The sequence below is a fragment of the Mustela nigripes genome, chromosome 10 (genome assembly GCF_022355385.1).
Source record: "Mustela nigripes isolate SB6536 chromosome 10, MUSNIG.SB6536, whole genome shotgun sequence".
Taxonomy (NCBI): Eukaryota; Metazoa; Chordata; class Mammalia; order Carnivora; family Mustelidae; genus Mustela; species Mustela nigripes.
In genome coordinates, this window is record NC_081566.1 from 23,609,437 (window position 1) to 23,627,714 (window position 18,278).

Here is an 18,278-nt window from a genome sequence, read left to right on the forward strand (position 1 = left end):
CAGAGCCACTACTACTTGTACATACAACAAATATACTATATTTTGTTCCCAAAAGATCTAAAAAAAATTATCTATTTTATGGTACTGAATACTGAATTTTTTTTTTTGAGGATTTTATTTTAGAGAGTATGTGTGCACTCATACATGTGACTGGGCCGAGGGGCAGAGGAGGAGGGAAGAGGGAGGAATCTCAAGCTGACTTCACTGAAAGTGGAGCCCAATGCGGGGCTCGATCTCAAGACCCTGAGATCATGACATCAGCTGAAACCAAGAGTTGGATGCTTAACCACTGAGGCATCCAGGTGCCTCATCACTTACTCAATTTTGGGGTACAAAATCATACTTATATTACTTATTAAGAGTGGAAAAAGCATCAGTTTTTAGAGTCTAAAACCCAATTCCTACACGTAACTGTGCATCAAAGCTGTCATCCTGTTTGCTCATCAGTAAAACAGACATTACCACACTCAGGCACGCATACACACACAGAGCGTTAAAAAATGGCTTCCAGCAGGTAGAAGTATAATAAGTAAGAAATGCCTTGGGGCGCCTGGGTGGCTCAGTGGGTTAAGCCGCTGCCTTCGGCTCAGGTCATGACCTCAGGGTCCTGGGATCAAGTCCCGCATCGGGCTCTCTGCTCAGCGGGGAGCCTGCTTCCCTCTCTCTCTGCCTGCCTCTCCATCTACTTGTGATTTCTCTCTGTCAAATAAATAAATAAAATTAAAAAAAAAAAAAAGAAATGCCTTCCATGATCCTCCCTTTTCTCTCCAAAATGTTAACCACTGTCATATTACAAAGTCATAAATAAAGATGTAAGGAAAAAAACTGCTGGAGTGAGTCCTGAAACCCAGTTTCTTATTCCCAATGTCCTATGAAAAAGCTTCAAAGCCTTGGGTAAATCAGTCAACCTAAGTCTATTCACCCGTCTAAGAGGAAGCCTAACCAACCAAAATGATTCAAACAGTCCTACCTACCTATGACTCAATGATGTTTACCTATGACTGCCACATGAGTTTCTAAGGACTGAATATTATATGCACAGTCACATCAAAAGCTTTAAACATTTAAACACTAATATGAATGTGACATTTCTAAAACTTGTTATTATTAGTAACCATTCTGTATATTTAAAAGGAAAGTTCTTAAAACTACTCACATCTGGCTGAATGGCTTTAAATACTGGAACATCCATTAGTGTTATCTGACCCTGAAATAAAAGGTAAAAAAAAATGATAATTTGTCCTTAGGAATTCTACAACATGACATATATTCTAAACTAAAATTATATTCTATACTAAAATACATTGAATACTCAAATTTTTATTAGAAAAAAGTAGCAATTTTACAAGGGATTACAGGAAATGAAAACATGCCCTTATGCCATTATTAAATATGATTATTTCAGATGATCTCATACCTATTCATACCTTCTTATGACATAAATGAGGTATAGTTAGAAAATAAAAATGATTTTAAAAATTTGGACACAGTCATACATTAAATCAAAATCAAAACAAAAAATCAGATCTACTGGTTCATGGAGCAGTATTATGGTGATTATTAAGTCGTATTTCCTCAAACAGTAATATAAAATCTGATGTTTTATAAAGTTTTCTTCCCCATTTATAAAAATCAATGTCGGGGTGCCTGCGTGGCTCAGTGGGTTAAGCCACTGCCTTCGGCTCAGGTCATGATCCCGGGGTCCTGGGATCGAGTCCTGCATCGGGCTCTCTGCTCAGAAGGGAGCCTGCTTCCTCCTCTCTCTCTCTGCCTGCCTCTGCCTACTTGTGATCTCTCTCTGTCAAATAAATAAATAAATTGAAAAAAAAAATCAATGTCACATATTCTCGTGGCAATGCATGTCAAAAGACTACACATGGGTTGCCCCCAGAGCTCAGGGTTTGGAGCACCGGTCTTGTTGGGACTGCACACACCTGTGGACCTATCTTAGTCTCACTTAAGGCTACAGCTGTAAAACTAAAACTCAGTAATACACCAAAGAATAGTATGTTATAACCGAACACAGTTTATTCCTAGAATGCAAGAGCATTCAACAACAGCAAATTAAGACGTACTATTAACAAGTTAAAGGAGAAAGAGAACTTCAGTGAACATTTACATCAGTTAAGAAATAAAAGTTTTTCCAGGTATCTTTCATGATATTGCAATAATGCCTTCAAATTTCATTTTTCCGTTTCTTTAATTTACAAAAATGTAAAAATACTTCTTACATGGGTCGATAAAGCACAGCTGGCTGGCTTGGAGAGGTGGTACAGGCAGGGGGCAAAACCTACAATAAAGGTTCTTTCCCGCCAAGCTGAAGGTTTAAGGTAGGAAGCTGCTCTAAAGCTCTCCGCAGCTCTTCCTCCCTTCCCTTTCATCCCTCTGCTTGCTTCCCTGCTGTGCTACTCTCTCTCCATCAATTTCCACATTCAGTTTTTTTTTTTTAACCACCTCCTCTGCGCCTTGGCTCAACAGCATCAATGTGTAAGGTATGTGCAAAAACTTGGAGGCGGGGGGTGGGGGGAGGAGGCTTACCGCATATTCTTCTGGTGTAACCTTAAGAACGTCAAATACCACAGCATCAAAGCTTTTCTTCAGTTCGGAACCTTTGTCACTTAATGATTCGGAACTGCTACTTTTCTGTTAAATTGAAAGAAAATGCAGTCATTTTAATACTGTTTCCCAGTCAATGCCATGGAAACTCAATCGGCGTTCAATACCAAGGAAAGTGTAACACTGCGGACAACACGCTGCTTAGCTGAAGGAGCTCTAGACACAGGGTCAGGCAACCAGAAATCTAACTTGGGTTCTAGAGTCCTCTTCTTGTCTGGCAGTTTCTTCATCCTGATATCCTACCATAGCTTACAGAAATTAAAGATTTTAGCAAGACTGATGATTCTCAAATGAGGTAAAGGGAAGTTAGGGAGAAGAAATGTTATTAAAGAAAAAGACAAACTTTGTAACTTAAAGCATAAGAAAACAGTCAGGACTTCATTAAATAATTCAATCATATTTGCTAAGTGATGTGCACCTGTGATAGGACAATTGCTACTATTTTTATTATATTACAAATTTAAGGATTTTCTGCTTTTAGGTTACTATTTCAAGTTCAGATTTGCTTTTACTACATGTAGAATAAAAAGTGGCTTTTGGCTCTGAAAATCTTATTTCTGTTCTATTTCCACATCTATACCATGAAATAAAAATGTATTCTGCCTCAGTGGGCTAAAATCAGAGCATCATACCATAAGAACATTCAGATCATGCTCTATTAAATGGAGGCAGGATATTAAGTTATAGTCAATGGCACAAAAAACTCCCAAAGTTTCAGTTACCAATGTATAATACACATGTCAGCCTAGCAGCTGTGAGACATCAGTTTTGAGCACTTGTCCTTACACCTCATTTTTGTTTTCTTTCACTTTCATTAGCAATTTTGATTATCAAAATCATTTCAAAGGAAGGACCTGTCATTAATTTGGGAAATTTCTCAACCATTATTCTATTTCAAGTATTTCTTCTGCCCCTTTCTCTTCTCCTTCTGGTAGTTCCATTACATGCATGCTACAATTTCTGTCATTCTCCCAGTCCTTGGATATTCTATTCCTTTTTTTTTTTTTTCATTCTATTTTTCCCTCTGCATTTCGGTTTGGGATGTTTCTATTGACATAAAAGCTCATGAATTTTTTGTCAGCTGACTGTTGACCACTAGTCCACTGGTAAACTGATGGTGTTATTCTTCATTTTTGTTAAAATGTTTTTGACTTCTAACATTTTCTTTTGATTCTTGGAATTTCAATATTCCCGCTTCCATTACTCATCTTTTCTTCCAAGTTGTCCATTCTTTCCGTTAGAGCCCTTACCATTATTAATCATGGTTATTTTAATTCCCAGTCTGATTAATTCCAAAATCTTTGCCATATCTGACTCTAGCTCTGTTACCTGCTTTGTCTCTCCAGACTATGTATTTTTCTTACCTTTTAGCAGGCCTTATAATTTGCTGAAAACCAGACACAATGTATTTATTGGATAATAGGAACTGAGGTAAATAGGCCTTTAGTATAAGGACATATGCTTGAATAAGGCAGGAGTTACGCTGTGTTTACTGTTTGTTGTACTTAAGGTGTCTGGATCTTTAATTTCCTCTAGTGTCGTTCTTTGGTTTCTCTAGAAACTCCTTCTTGGATAGAATCTGTGCCTTGCCAGTTGTTCAGCTATACTCCTTCATTATTACAAGGGCCCTGTTACATGGTGGTAAAGTACTGAGGGAGAAGTATTCTGTAAGACCTATAGTCAGGTCTTTTAATGGGCTTGTGCCCTCAAATACCTCTCAATACCCCACAGCCACTGCCAATCCCCAAAAAAGTGAGAAAGAAAGGCTGGAGGGGGCTGGAGTTGGGTACTTCTCATCCTCCAAAGAGATCAGGCTCTGGTGAAGTGGTTTCTCTTGAGGTCGGGGAGAACACAATGCATTGGGAACATTTCAAAATGATTATTTTCCCCTCCCCCTGCTAGAAACAGGAAGGGCTTTTTCTCTGATCTTCACTGTGAGAATCTGGCAGAGCTTCTAGAGGTAAAACACAAAAGTAGGGGCTTGGGTAATGGAGTTTCTAACTTCAAGGTGTCCACACCATAGCCTCCCACAATTTCTCAACTATAGCTTAAGTATTCCTACCCATTTCTGGCTTCAGTGATTTCTTCTCCTGGTAAACTAAATCTTTACTTGCCTTTCTCTCCAGTTTTTGAGTCATCACTGTCAGTCTGCTCTATGACATCAATTTTCTGACAGAGCTAAGAAGAGTTACTGAGTTTCAGTTTGTTTAGTTTTTTTCAGGTTATGAAGCCAATAATTATGAATTTCAACCTCTTTTACATATATGAGCAGAAACCCAAAGTCCCGTAATCAAATTTTATACATAGTATTTTATTCCACATGTTTATTCTCTGTAATTATGGCTAGCTTATGTCAACATTATTTTATATCCCAAGACTAATTTAGAAATTTATTCATAATGTTAAACATCAGTTTAACACTATCAGACACATTTAACATGTATCAACTTAACATCAGACATCAGTTTCTGACCAAATAACTAAATACATTCTGTCAAGTAAAGACATTAACTTTAAACATAACTTTCTCCAAGTTTTTAACTCATTCAAGAAAAATCAGCAAACCGTAATGGCAATTTCATTACTTATCAAAACAAGTAATCACTTTCCTTTTTTCTTTCTTGTAAGTTGTTAGGAGAGGCTTAAGAAATTATGAGCCTGATGCTTCCATCTGCCTCCCCAATACCAATAAATAAGCTGGTACTGATAAGCTACACAGTACTTACACATAATGTCCACTAAGGGAATAATAGTAATTCTTTATTCAAGACAAGACTAAAAACCACTGATACTTCTCAACAGCTGAAAAACAAATTCACTCCAACTTCTGATGTCAGGAGCTTCTAGTACAAGTTAAATATAAAGCTACTGAGACAGGGAAGTCCATCACCCAGATCAAGTATTTTATCCATTCTGTAAGCTTATCAGATTTATGGGACATTTGCATTTTGATATGTTAATAGGTCTGTATTTTAAGAGAAGGTGAAAATATGTATTTTTAGTTTTACTTTCTTGCCACAGTGTAGAAAAATTTAAAAGACAGCCTTTTTGTCCACTTACCAAGTACTAAATTATACTACTCTGAGGCCTGATGTTAGTCCATTTACCTTCTTAGGAAAGGTAACAGATTTTTTTTACAGAAGTAAAATGATCTATTTTATTTAACAAATAATTATATACTGCTTCCTATAATACTAGATATATAGTTATAAATGCCATACACACACACACATACACATTTAACATATTAAAAAAATACGATTATAAAAATACCAAGTAAACATACATATAATATTAGACATCTATACAAACATGTAATATAATCCCTTTCTCACGGAGAAAGAAAAGCGATGTATAAATGTATGGAAAAAATTATTTTAAAAGTGGGTTTTTTTAAACTGCTAGTTTCAAAATAGGAAAGCTATCTGTTTAGGGGATCAGGAAAAGACTCTGCTGAAAGTGTAGCATTTGAAATAGGTTTGAAAGACAGCCAAGTCTCTTTTTTTGTGCAGAGAAGGAGGGGCACATTGGAGTGAGAAGAGAAATGCCACCGAGAAAAACTGATATAGAGAAAACTAACAAAAGTAGGAGAAAACAATGGTCTATACAAACATCAGCAAGATGTAGTATTCCTTCATTAGAATGAAATTTCAAGTCAATAATTAGTGGGGGTTAAACTGATTAAAAAGAAAATTTAGAGTCACTTTGACGAGGAAGTCCTGAATAAAAGGTTTAGGGCCATTTGTATTTCATTAGTAGGCAAAGGGGAACAACAGACAGTTTGGGGATACAATAAAGCTTAAGAGCTGTATTTTAAGAATATTAAAATTGAATTACAGTCAAATGGACCAAAACCAACAGAGAATGGAAGTACATGATCAAACTAAAAGCTTGCTGCAATAATGTAAACAAGAAATAATGGCCAAACTCAGATGGCACTGGAAGAAAGAAGGAGAAAAGGACTGGATCCTAGCGATGAGGTCCGGACAGGCTCTCAGACGGCTGCCAAGTGATGGTCTCTGTCTCCTGGCACTCACATCTTTGTGTGATTCCCTCCACTTGGGTGTGGGCAGGACTGTGACCAACAGAACATGAGAGAGAAAATGGGCTGTCACTTCCATGATAACATTAGAGAAGGCTCTAACTTCTGCCAGTGTGCTCTCCCCGCTGGGATGAGCAAACGTCTGTGGTGCACAAAGGGGAAATCTAAAGATTAAACTCAGATGGCAGGGAAACAGTGATGAGACAGACAGTGATGGGACACAGTGATGCTATTAACAGAAGTCAGAGAAAGGGGCTGCACTATTTTCTTTACAGGGTGCACAGCAGAACAGTAATGAGTAACTTCATTTTGTTCGTATTATACATAAAATGTCCGGTCCATCGGAAATGTTTAATAAAAATGTATGATGGAAGCCAGAGCTAGAGATAGAAATAAAGAAATCACCAGCATAAGGAGAATCATCAAAACCATAGACTTAGACTATTTTCATTGCTACCAAGGCCTCAGTAACTGGCTGGAGAAAAATGGAGTTGAAGTTATTAATGAACTTTGAGACTAAGGAAGTAAAAGGTCATAGACATTATTCTCATCCTCTATTGTAAGAGAAAAATAAAGGAGAAATATAGGAGCTACACTAAAGTTACTAAGGAAAGCAGGCAAGTACCCTGGATTTAAAGACAAAGAAAAAAAAGAAAAAAAAATAGGAAGCACAAGTAAAATCACAGCACGTTAACCAGAGAAATGGGCATCTAGCTCAGTCTTCACCTCCATCTTTTACACTCTAAACCACATCCCTTCCAACATTTCAGCCTAATGGTTTTTGACTCTTTCAACAGGCCTCAAATCAAGAATCTAGATGGTTTCAAAATTATGTGATTTTAATAAAAGAATCTTTCATTCTCACTTGTACTATTGGCCTCAAGGTTCATGTAATGTAAAAACACCCTAAAAAGACATTCTGTGTATCCTTTAAAACTAAACTCAAGAAAAAGTTTTAAGTAATCATTATTTGTCAAGTATCTTAAATGGATAAGGATTAATAATTTCTAGATGTACAGTAAATATGTGAATGGCATAATTTAAAGTTTTTTAAAACTAAAAAATTTATAGCTCTTCTTCTCAAGTTCTGATTTAAATCTGTGACCAACCATAATACTTAAAAAATTAGAATGTCAGGTAAGAAACTCTGCAGCTAACCTTCTCAAATGTCTTACCTCGGAAGCAACAGCAGCAATATTAACATTGCTTGCCTGCCCGTTCATCAGGTCCATGCTTCCCACAACATCAGTCCTTAACGCTATGTTAACAGCAACAGAAGACTGACTGCTTCAATGTCCAAGGCCACAAATACATTATTATTCCTGTAAAAAATAAACAGAAAATGTTAAACCTATGTCTTATTGGAAGTTTGAAACAACAAATCCACGCTTATCACCACGCCAAGAAATAAAACACTGTATTGAGAACTTGCCAAGAAATAAAAAACTTTACTGAAATCTATTTTTTATTTCAGCTAAATTACTAAATTCAGCTCAAGGACCATCTTAGATGCTCTTTTCCAATGGTCAGAAACACCCAATGCACTCAAAACATGCTACTGCTCAAAACATGCTCAAAACATGTTACTGCTATGTTCTTCATCAGTAAAGCATAAGTATAAATTTTCACTTATTGTGAGAAAAATTCAATAACTTTTTTTAGTTCTTAGTAAATAAAAAGTGTAAGACAACACATGGCAGAGTAACACACGGAGTAACTCAAGAAATCTTGCAGGATCTAAATGACATCTATAGGGGCACCTGGGTGACTCAGTGGGTTAAGCCGCTGCCTTCGGCTCAGGTCATGATCTCAGGGTCCTGGGGTCGAGTCCCGCATCGGGCTCTCTGCTCAGCAGGGAGCCTGCTTCCCTCTCTCTCTCCCTGCCTCTCTGTCTACTTGTGATCTCTCTCTGTCAAATAAATGAATAAAATCTTAAATAAATAAATAAATAAATGACATCTATAAAGCGACAACAGTAAGTGTACCATTGCTGATAAACTGGTTTATGAAGACAGAACAAATAACTGATAATAAAATATGAAACGTGTCATACAGTGACCACAGTATGTTTATTTGTACAGAGTTTTAAAGTTTATCAAGTATCTTCAATCATTATCTCACTGATCTTTACAACTGCCAGTAAGACTAAATTAAGGAGGACATTTTTAATGCTCACATAACACAAGGAAACAGAGCCTCTGCCAGTAAATGAAGAGCCAAGAATAAAATTGAAGCCATCTGAAATTCTAGTCAAATATTATTTCCACAACACCACATTTCTTTCCACTATAAGTCAGAGTATTTACTTGTGTTTTCTACAAGTAACTTGTTGTATAGCACTATGTTGTTAACTTCACCTTTCTAGGATGGAATTTCCTCCTCTCCGTAAAAATGACAGGAGCGAAGTGACTCAGGGCCCCTTTCCAACTTTTAATTTCAAGAACCCTTTTGCATAAGAGAAAATGAGAAATGCCCATAAATTAGGTACATTAAATTCTACCAACTTTAAAAACTGAGTCTGAAATAGCAATAGTAGTTCTCTTGATGCTAAGTTTCCTCTCTCTGGAGAAGCAATATAGGAGAGTGATTTAGAAGACTCAGGAACAATATTGCCCAAGTTTGAACCCAGCAAACAGTTAACTCTTCCGGGCTCAGTTTCCTTATCTATTAAAGGTAACAGTAAGTACCTACCTCCCAGAGTTGGAGTGAGGAGAAATGAATATATATACAAAGCCCACAAAACAGTGCTAACATGTGGTAAGGGCACAATAACGACCTTGCAGATTTTATCTACTTAAACCACACAAAGCTGAAATTCCACAGAGTCTTCAAATTAAAGAAGACAAAAACCTTAATATATCTCTGGCAAAATATATGTTGGTGGAGGTCTCCAAAATCCTAATTGCAAATACAGTGAATGAAAATGCCTAAAATGTTTTCTGAATGTAGCAAAACATATTGCTGGTTTTCAAATGCTTAAAAATTATTACTAATGACTGCAGCCTTTAGTCACATCTTAAATTAATATTCATTTCTTCAGATATACTCTAAGTACCTGCTAAGAGCAAAACATGATGCTAGACTCTTTTTTAAATGAGAAAGATATTAGAAATAATGGGTTTTTTAAACCATTTAGACTCATTTAGAAAATCAATGCAAAAGCACAGAAATACTTTAATTTCCTCTAATCTACAGCATTTCATTTAGTAAGCTTCATTATCCTTATGACACTATTAAGGATCAACTTATATTTACACTGCTATATAAAATGAGCTTGATAATCCAAATTCTTTCTGAAGCCACTCAGTTATTAATGACATGGCTTCAAATAGTTTCATTTCATTCCAGTCTATGCATATTCATTTAGGTATGGATCCGTAAGTCAAGAGTGCCCCCTAGTGTTAAGAAAAAGATTTTAATTAAATTTTTAAAGGAAAAACATTCTTTAAAAAACTATGCTTCAAATGTGTATACACACACACACACATATTACTATTATTTACTGAAAATGAGGTAATACAGATCAGGAATAAAAATTATGTATTGTTGAACTATATGACATTATTTTTTTTTAAAGCAGTCTTATTTTAAAAGATTTACTTATTTGAGAGAGAGAGATAGATTTATTTGAGAGCATGAGAGGAGGAAAGTCAGAGTGAGGTAGGAGACCTCATGCTGAACAGGGGTCCGGACTCTAGGATCATGACCTGAGCTGAAGGCAGTCGCTCAACCAACTGAGCCATCCGGGTGCCCAAGACATTACACATTTTAAACTATAAGTAAAGAATTAAATTTCCTCTGCCTGGTTTTAATTAAAATGCCACTCAAATAGCCCATAAATATTAAGGTTATATTAAAACCCATTACATGTAAGAAAAAAAAAGCAGTAATTACAGCAAAGCATACCTTAAAGAAAATCATATTCAGAACTATTTATAAATGCACTAGATGTCAACAGTATTTAATACTGCTGAAGAATAACAAACCTCATATGATACCATTAAAACACTAAGTCCTTGGAGAAAGAAATGGGTTTATTTTTTAGTATGTATTTCAGGAGCTTTCTGTGCTTTGCACACAGGAAAGTTCAAATTAAAGACAAATATATGTTTTTCCTAGTGCTATGAATGGCACAATCATTCATAATTACCAACATCACAACAGCTCTTTTCTTAATTAAATTATTTCTTACTTATTCTCTTCTGAAAACTTCTACAGAGAGTTAATCTCTTTTGGGTTTAAATCCTAAAACAAGCATATTGCTTCTTTCTAAGCAATTATAATCCAAAACCAAGGATATTTCTTCTCTCCAAGCAATATAATCCCCAAACAGGAAATCTGAAATGTGTAGATTTAGTTCCTTCCTTGAAGTCATAGAACTAGATTATTAAATTGCAGGCTTATTCAGTCTCCTCAACACCTCACCTTCTCAGTACTTTTTAACCAGTACTTTTTAACCAAATGAACAAAGAATTAAAGTCAAAGTATCAACTTCTCACTGATTAACCCCATTTCATAGCATTAGTTACATATTCTTTTCTAAAATAAATTATGCTATCATCATTAGGAATATTATGCTAAAGAAATTTAATAGTTTTTTAAGACATACTGTAAAAGAGTTAAGCAATCATAAGGGAAATGGTAGTGAAATGCAATTCATCAGAACAATTTCTTTGGAAACATTCAGACAATACAGAATTGACATGCTTATACACTTTGGCTTAAAAACTTAGTCCTAGAAGTTCCCCTTATGAAAACTCTGGAGAAAGAGAAAAATACAGCTATTTTAAGCACTATTTACAAAAGTGAGAACCACTTTAACGCCCTTACAAACAACCACATTAAGAAACTCAAATGGACAACTGTAAGAAAGGTGAAAATAGAAGCAACAGGTTCAAAAACAGAAACTACATCTTCTAATTAATAATATTCTTATAACTTTCATGAGAAAAAAACAGGTTAATATTAAAACACCATAATTGCAGTTCAATATTTAAAATTTCTTATAGAACTTGTTCTCCTTTGACATTTATTTTTAATTAAGTAAGTATTAAAGATATATTTTACCTGACACTTGGGAAAGGCCCAAAGATTTAAACAGCCTGGGGGCATCTAGGTGACTCGGTTAAGCATCTGCCTTCTGCCCACCTCATGATCTCAGGGTCCTGGGACCAAGCCCCACATGGAACCCTGCATCAGGTTCCGTGCTCAGCAGGGAGTCTGGTGCTTCCTCCCTCCCCAATGTTAACACTAAGCAAGATTATATCTGCTATTTTCCATCCTTAAAAAGTTCAAGTTAACAAAAGAAATGAAAAAGGTTCTCAGCTTTGCGCAGTGGCAGTATCATAGCCAATGAGGTTTATCCGAGGCGCGATTATTGCTAATTGAAAAAGAAAAAGGTTCTGATGTATGCCCAGGGTTGTATGAGACCCCCACGGCTTCCTGAAGAGTTCTCATTAGTCTCCTGCCTCTCTGCTTCCACTGTTCTTTTGTCAAAATTCTAATGCCATCTTTTCCCACTGATTTATTTGTGTATTCCCCTAATGCATTTAAAATTCCTAGATATTAGAAACCCGTATTTAGAACAAAACATGACAGAAAAACCATTATTTTTTATCTTTTCACTCAGGAACATGAACACAATACTTGACCTCAATTACCTACTTAATAAATATCTGTTAAAAGAGTGAGTGAGGGTGTCTGGGTGGCTCAGTGGGTTAAGCCTCTGCCTTTGGCTCAAGTCATGATCTCAGGGTCCTGGGATCGGATTGAGTCCCACATCGGGCTCTCTGCTCGCACTGCTTCCTCCTCTCTCTCTCTCTCTCTCTCTCTGCCTGCCTCTCTGCCTACTTGTGATCTCTGTCAAATACATAAAATCTTAAAAAATAAGAAATAAATAAAAGAGTGAATGAATAAATAAAGCAGTCATTCACAAGACATTATATACATGCCCAATTAAAGTATAGGGTGAATGGCAATCAAAAAATAATCAATACATACAATACTACACACATTTAAAAGAATATGAGGAAGATTTCTACTTCCAGCAATACAGCTAATAAATAATATAAAAATGCTGGGGCACCTGGGTGACTCAGTGGGTTAAGTGTCTGCCTTAAGCTCAGGTCATGGTCCTGAGATTTCTGCTCAGGTGAGGGTCTCAGAGCCCATCCCAGGGCTCCCTGTTCATGGGGAGTCGTCTTCTCCCCTTTCCTCTGCCCCTCCCCCCACTTGTGAGCTGTCTCTCTCAAATAAATAAATAAAATCTTAAAAAAAAAATCTTTGTAATACAAAAGAAATGTAGGAATTGTAGGTTAAAATTTTGATCCCAATTGGATAGAAAAGGCAACCAAGAGATGAGAACAGAATTGAGACACATACTTTCCTTCCCACTCTACACAACCATACTTTTACCTAGAATAAAGCCAAACATATTGATGGTCTACCCCATCAATGTAAAATGGTGAAAGAAAGGAAGAAAGAAATAAAGAGAAAAGGAGGGAGGGAGGGAGGTGGATGGATGGATGGATGGATGGATACTGGTATAAGATAACATTAAGACTAGAGGAGAGTGACCACAAATTTGTCTAAGACAAATTACAGATGACAATTACAGATGTCATTACAGATGACAATCTGTAATCCTAAAGACTCCAGCAGACACACAATGTGAATTTATACTATCAGCACGGTTCAAGACCTTTCAGACAAGAAATCCACAAAAATATGTTCACAAGCCAGACTCCTGGAACCCAAGGCAGATGGAGGGAACAAAAAGGCAGTATGTGATTCCCGCAAATAATGCCCCACTAGCAAGATCAAAATAAAAATTTACCAACTCTATAAGCAAACAACACATTACAAGTAAAAGTGGGAAACACAACAATTATTAGGATTACCTTTTGAGAACTTAAGATGAGCTATAAAATAGGAGAGATTAAAATCAGGAACCTTAAAAGAAAAAACTGAAAACACAAAATGTTATTAAGAATGCAAGACAGGGACACCTGGGTGGCTCAGTTAGTTAAGCACCTGCCTCCGGCAAGGGTCATCATGATCCCAGCCTCCTAGAATCGAGTCCTGCATCAGGCTCCTTGCTCAGCAGGGAACCTGCTTCTCCCTCTGCCTGCCACTCCCCCTGCTTGTGCTCCTTCTCTTTTTCTCTCTGGCAAATAAATAAAATCTTTTTTAAAAAATAGTGCAAGACAAACATTTGTCAGAAAAAAAATAAAAATAAATTTTTAAAGAAGAAAAATATAGTCACTGGAGAATTAAGCATCAGATTAAACACAACTGAAGAGAATCTGTGAAGCAGAAGAATTTATGCAAAAATTCTGTACAGAGTTACTGATACAGAAAATGTGTAGAGATCAAGAGAAATGAAAAACAGAATAGTAAGATTTAACACAATCTAAGAGAAGTTCTAGAGGAGGAAAGACAGTAAAAGGCAGTATTTAAAGAGATAAAGTCTGAGAAGTTCCCAGAACATGTGAAAAACAAACTCTTCTTATTCAGCAAGAAAAATAAAGAAAGTCATATTCTACATATGTCACTCTAAACTGGAGAGTATTTGCTTTAAAAGCAAGTGGAATAACACACTTTACTTACATAGGAACAAAATTATATGGAAAGCTTCTCAACAAAAGTAATGCATACAGAAGAAAAGAAAATATCTTCTAAGTACTTAGAGAAAATAACCGTCAACCTAGAATTCCCCACCCAGCTAAATTCTCATTTAAGAGACGGTGAAGACACTTTTAGACAAAGAATTTACCAAAAAAATTAGTCCATATGGCAGGCAATTAAAAATGTAAAACATGAGGGGTGCCTGGGTGGCTCAGTTGGTTAAGCGACTGCCTTCAGCTCAGGTCATGATCCTGGAGTCCCAGGATTGAGCTGTTATACTTCTATTCAGCTCAAAAGTCATGGAATTTCTACAGGATGAAATCATGTTTGGGTTTAAAAAGACAGACAAGCTAAAGGGTTGGAAGAAAGGAGAAGTAAGAACACCATAAACAAAGGTGCAAATACAAACGTGAAGATGGCCCAGAGAGGAGGTACAGCATGGAGTGCTCGCCTGCTGGCTTAGCAGAACCCTCAGGCTTAACTCTGGAAAGGGCTGAAGAAGTGAGGACAGGCCCTAGCAATCATGAAAGGTATCTAAGTAGGGAACTGAGCTTAGAAAACTAAAACCAGTATATTTCAAGGCTTAATACGCCAGAGGTATGCCACTGGGTCTTAGGGAAGGTGAGTAGTAAACAACACTCTTCCACCTTTTGCCAAAACCAGCAAAGTATCGAAGTGGTGTGCAGGCCCCTTCCCTACCCAAGCATTTCCAATCTCTGCTCTCCAGGACCCTCTTCTAAGTGTTCTCTTGTACAAGCTCTCCCATGTTCACATGGTACCCCCTCACATCAGTCATCTTCATCTTACCATCTTACCAGCACCAGAATCCCTGTTGCCACAGAGATGGCAAATCTCAGAGGACATTAACAAAAAGTTAATGCAAGTCCTGTCAATTCATGAGCAAGGCCCTCCCATAACTCCCCTCCCCCACTGCAGGACCAAGCAAGCAACAGAGAAGGCAGTTCAGGGGTAAAAATCGTGAGATGTGGAATACTAAATTCTAGGACTTAAACAAGGTGTATTATGCTGGGTTATTTAATCTCTGAAGTTTGGTTTTTTCATTTTTAAACAAGAGATGGCAAAATCTATCTCACAGAGATTTTGTAAGAATTAAAAGAATCATAGGAAAAACTCCATGCATCTAGAAATAGTATAGTATAATGGAAAGAACACAGACTTTGGAGTCAGAAAGCCATGGGTTCAAACCCTGGTCTAGGCGTTATCAGCCAGCTGTAAGGCCTTGGATAAGGAACTTTGCTAATATTTAAGCAGAGGCTCCAAGTCCATCTATCAATGATGTGGCTTAAAAAAGAAAAAAAGAACTGAGGGTTGCCGGGAGGAGGGGGCTATGGAGAGGGTGTTTGGGTTATGGACGCTGAAGAGGGTTATATGCTATGGTGAGTGCTGTGAAGTGTGTAAGCCTGACAACTCACAGACCTGTACCCCTGGGGCTAGTAACACATTATAGGTCAATAAAAAATAAATAAAATTTTTAAAAAAGGAAAAAAGGAGAGGATTAGGCACACTTCTAAGAGCCCTTCTTCTACTTCTAAATTCCAGAAGCATGTTAAAGTTACAATATAAATGAATGGATCAGGAAGAGTAAACTATTCCTCTAAATGAACCATTTTGAAAGACATAAGTACACTGGAAAAGAAACTTACCAAATGATTAAAAACATTATTTAAAAAATATTCATTTCTTAGAAATTCTAAATGTATAAACATGTTAACTAATAATAATTTTATCTCTCAGCACAAAAACCATATGAATATGCTGCAATAATACAAAGCCATGGAATTTAATGATGAGGGGTCTCTTGAGAAAGTAATTCGTAAGTGTAGATTACACATAAATGTTCTAAATTATTTTATAAATTCATTCAAAAGCACACAACTTAAAATTATTCCATCTATTCCTAGTATTATAGACTAAGTAACAAAAAAATTCTAAGCTACAATTCATTCTTTTTTTTTTTTTAAGATTTTATTTATTTATTTAACAGACAGAGATCACAAGTAGGCAGAGAGGCAGGCAGAGAGAGAGGGGGAAGGAGGCTCCCCACGGAGCACAGAGCCCAATGCGGGGCTCGATCCCAGGACACTGGGATCATGACCTGAGCCGAAGGCAGAGGCTTTAACTCACTGAACCACCCAGGTGTCCCGCTACAATTCATTCTTAATCAAAGGGGTAATAAGCATTTTTTTTTTAAATGACAGCAATTCATACGGTAATAACACACCAAACTAAGGGAAAAAAAGACAAATTCTGAAGAAACTTCAATCTCTGTAAGCCAACCACAATGACAGGTTTAGCAATTTCACACCACCCACATTGCTAAAGAAAAAAAAAACTGATAATGTCTAAATTAATCCACACATTTGAAGTCTCATGTCAAAAGAACTAAACCGTTTCCCAGAAGACTATCTGCTAGATCACTTACCAAACTATTATTTAAGTTAGGTACCTTTATATTTTTTCTAGGCATCTATTTTATTTCTAAATATTTTAGGTACATACTCAAGATGTGTATGAGAATCTGAAGAAAGATTATTTTCAAAACAAACTAAACTAAGATCTTAAATTAAAAGGAAAAAGGTAAAGACAGCAGAAAGCTGTTTCACCTATCACAATGCCACCTTATTATGCTACCTGAAGTAGAGTGCATATATTAACAATGAGCAATGAAAAGTAACTGACCCATATAAAATGTACCCCACCACCTATAAAATAGCAACTATTATTTCCCAAATAAAGGCTTTAAAAAAGTGAAGCTACTTTAAAGAGTACACTAAGATTAAAATGGTTTTACCTTAAGTCAGTAAAGAGACTCCCCACCTAAGGCTTTCAGATGTGATTTTATTGCATTTGTACTAAAGTATAGAAATACTGGGATGATCCATTTATTAACTGGCCTATATCTACACAGGAAGCTTATATTTCCATGTACCTAACTGGCCTAAAACCAAATACTTGATGAGAGATTTTCAAATGACTGAACACTAACAGGAAGTCTTAAGTAATGCCTTAAAGGTTCTGCTCTACCTCCAACAGAGAAGGTTCACTGAAGATAATTTGTCAAGTGATTCTAATACATAAGCGCTCAGAGATCTCCCATGAAACCTAGACCAAAATGTATGCGGTGGTAAACTAGAATTCAGTTACAGGCAAAAAATTAGTCTGGCTCCAGATATTTCTGCTTTGTATCTTTTTGGTTTTGGCGGGTGTGTGTGCATTTTAGCCAGATGCTCTGCTCCAGAACACTAGCCCATGGAAGTCCATTTAACTCATAATACCACACCTTTGGAAAGAACCAAAAAACCCTACATATTATATAATATGAACAATTAAAGCATGAAAACAATGCAGCTGAATCCGAAAGAGCTTTATATATTTGGCAGAAGTGTACCACTGCAGGCCCGGAAATGGTCAGAGAGAGTAACTGGGAGAGTGGTAGCATCACCCTGGGAAACTGACAAACAGTACAGTCAGTCAGGGCTCCATGGTTGGAGTGAAAACTTCACGTGAGCTGACAGTACAGCACTGTTTCTCTCAGGCTGTACGAAAAAAGCAAGAGCTAGAAAGAAGAGCAATTATATAGCCTGGGCACCTGAGAGATTCCAGTACCTGAAAGGTTAAGGCTAATAAGCTGAACAGCACACAGTGATCCACGGCAAAGGAATATGGTCTCTAAAACATCAAGGAAGAAAACTTGGTGCTGCTAAATGAGTAAAACAATCTGCCAAACAGTACCTAAAGTATAATCCTTCTGGCTGTCATTGTCATTATTACAGTGTACATCAGAGATTACATCAACATGTACTACAATGGAGCTCTCTCCAGTTTTCCAAGTCAATTTTTCCCTAACTTTGGCTTACCTGTGTATTTTTAAATTTCTACAAAGACATTATTTTCATTAGAAAAAAGTTAAAACAAAAAATAAAAACCGTGTCTTCCTACAGACTGCTTATAAGTTGCAAGAGGAAAATAAGTA

At 36.5% G+C, this 18,278-nt stretch overlaps 1 protein-coding gene and 1 non-coding gene across 3 annotated transcripts in view; one reads left to right on the forward strand and one right to left on the reverse strand.

Annotated features, from left to right (window-relative positions):
- Positions 1–18,278, reverse strand: part of RALGPS2 (Ral GEF with PH domain and SH3 binding motif 2) — a 156,276-nt gene that overhangs the window by 113,041 nt on the left and 24,957 nt on the right. For both annotated transcript variants that reach the window (XM_059412825.1, XM_059412826.1), the window contains exons 2-4: positions 7,834–7,980; positions 2,539–2,643; positions 1,157–1,207 (exon numbers count right to left, since the gene is read on the reverse strand). In XM_059412825.1, coding sequence (XP_059268808.1) covers positions 1,157–1,207; positions 2,539–2,643; positions 7,834–7,890 — 213 coding nt within the window. In that variant the 5' untranslated portion in view covers positions 7,891–7,980. The remainder of the gene's footprint in view (positions 1–1,156; positions 1,208–2,538; positions 2,644–7,833; positions 7,981–18,278) is intronic.
- LOC132026366 (U4 spliceosomal RNA) lies at positions 11,982–12,119 on the forward strand. The gene has a single exon (XR_009406880.1). It is a non-coding gene; the product is annotated as a U4 spliceosomal RNA (small nuclear RNA).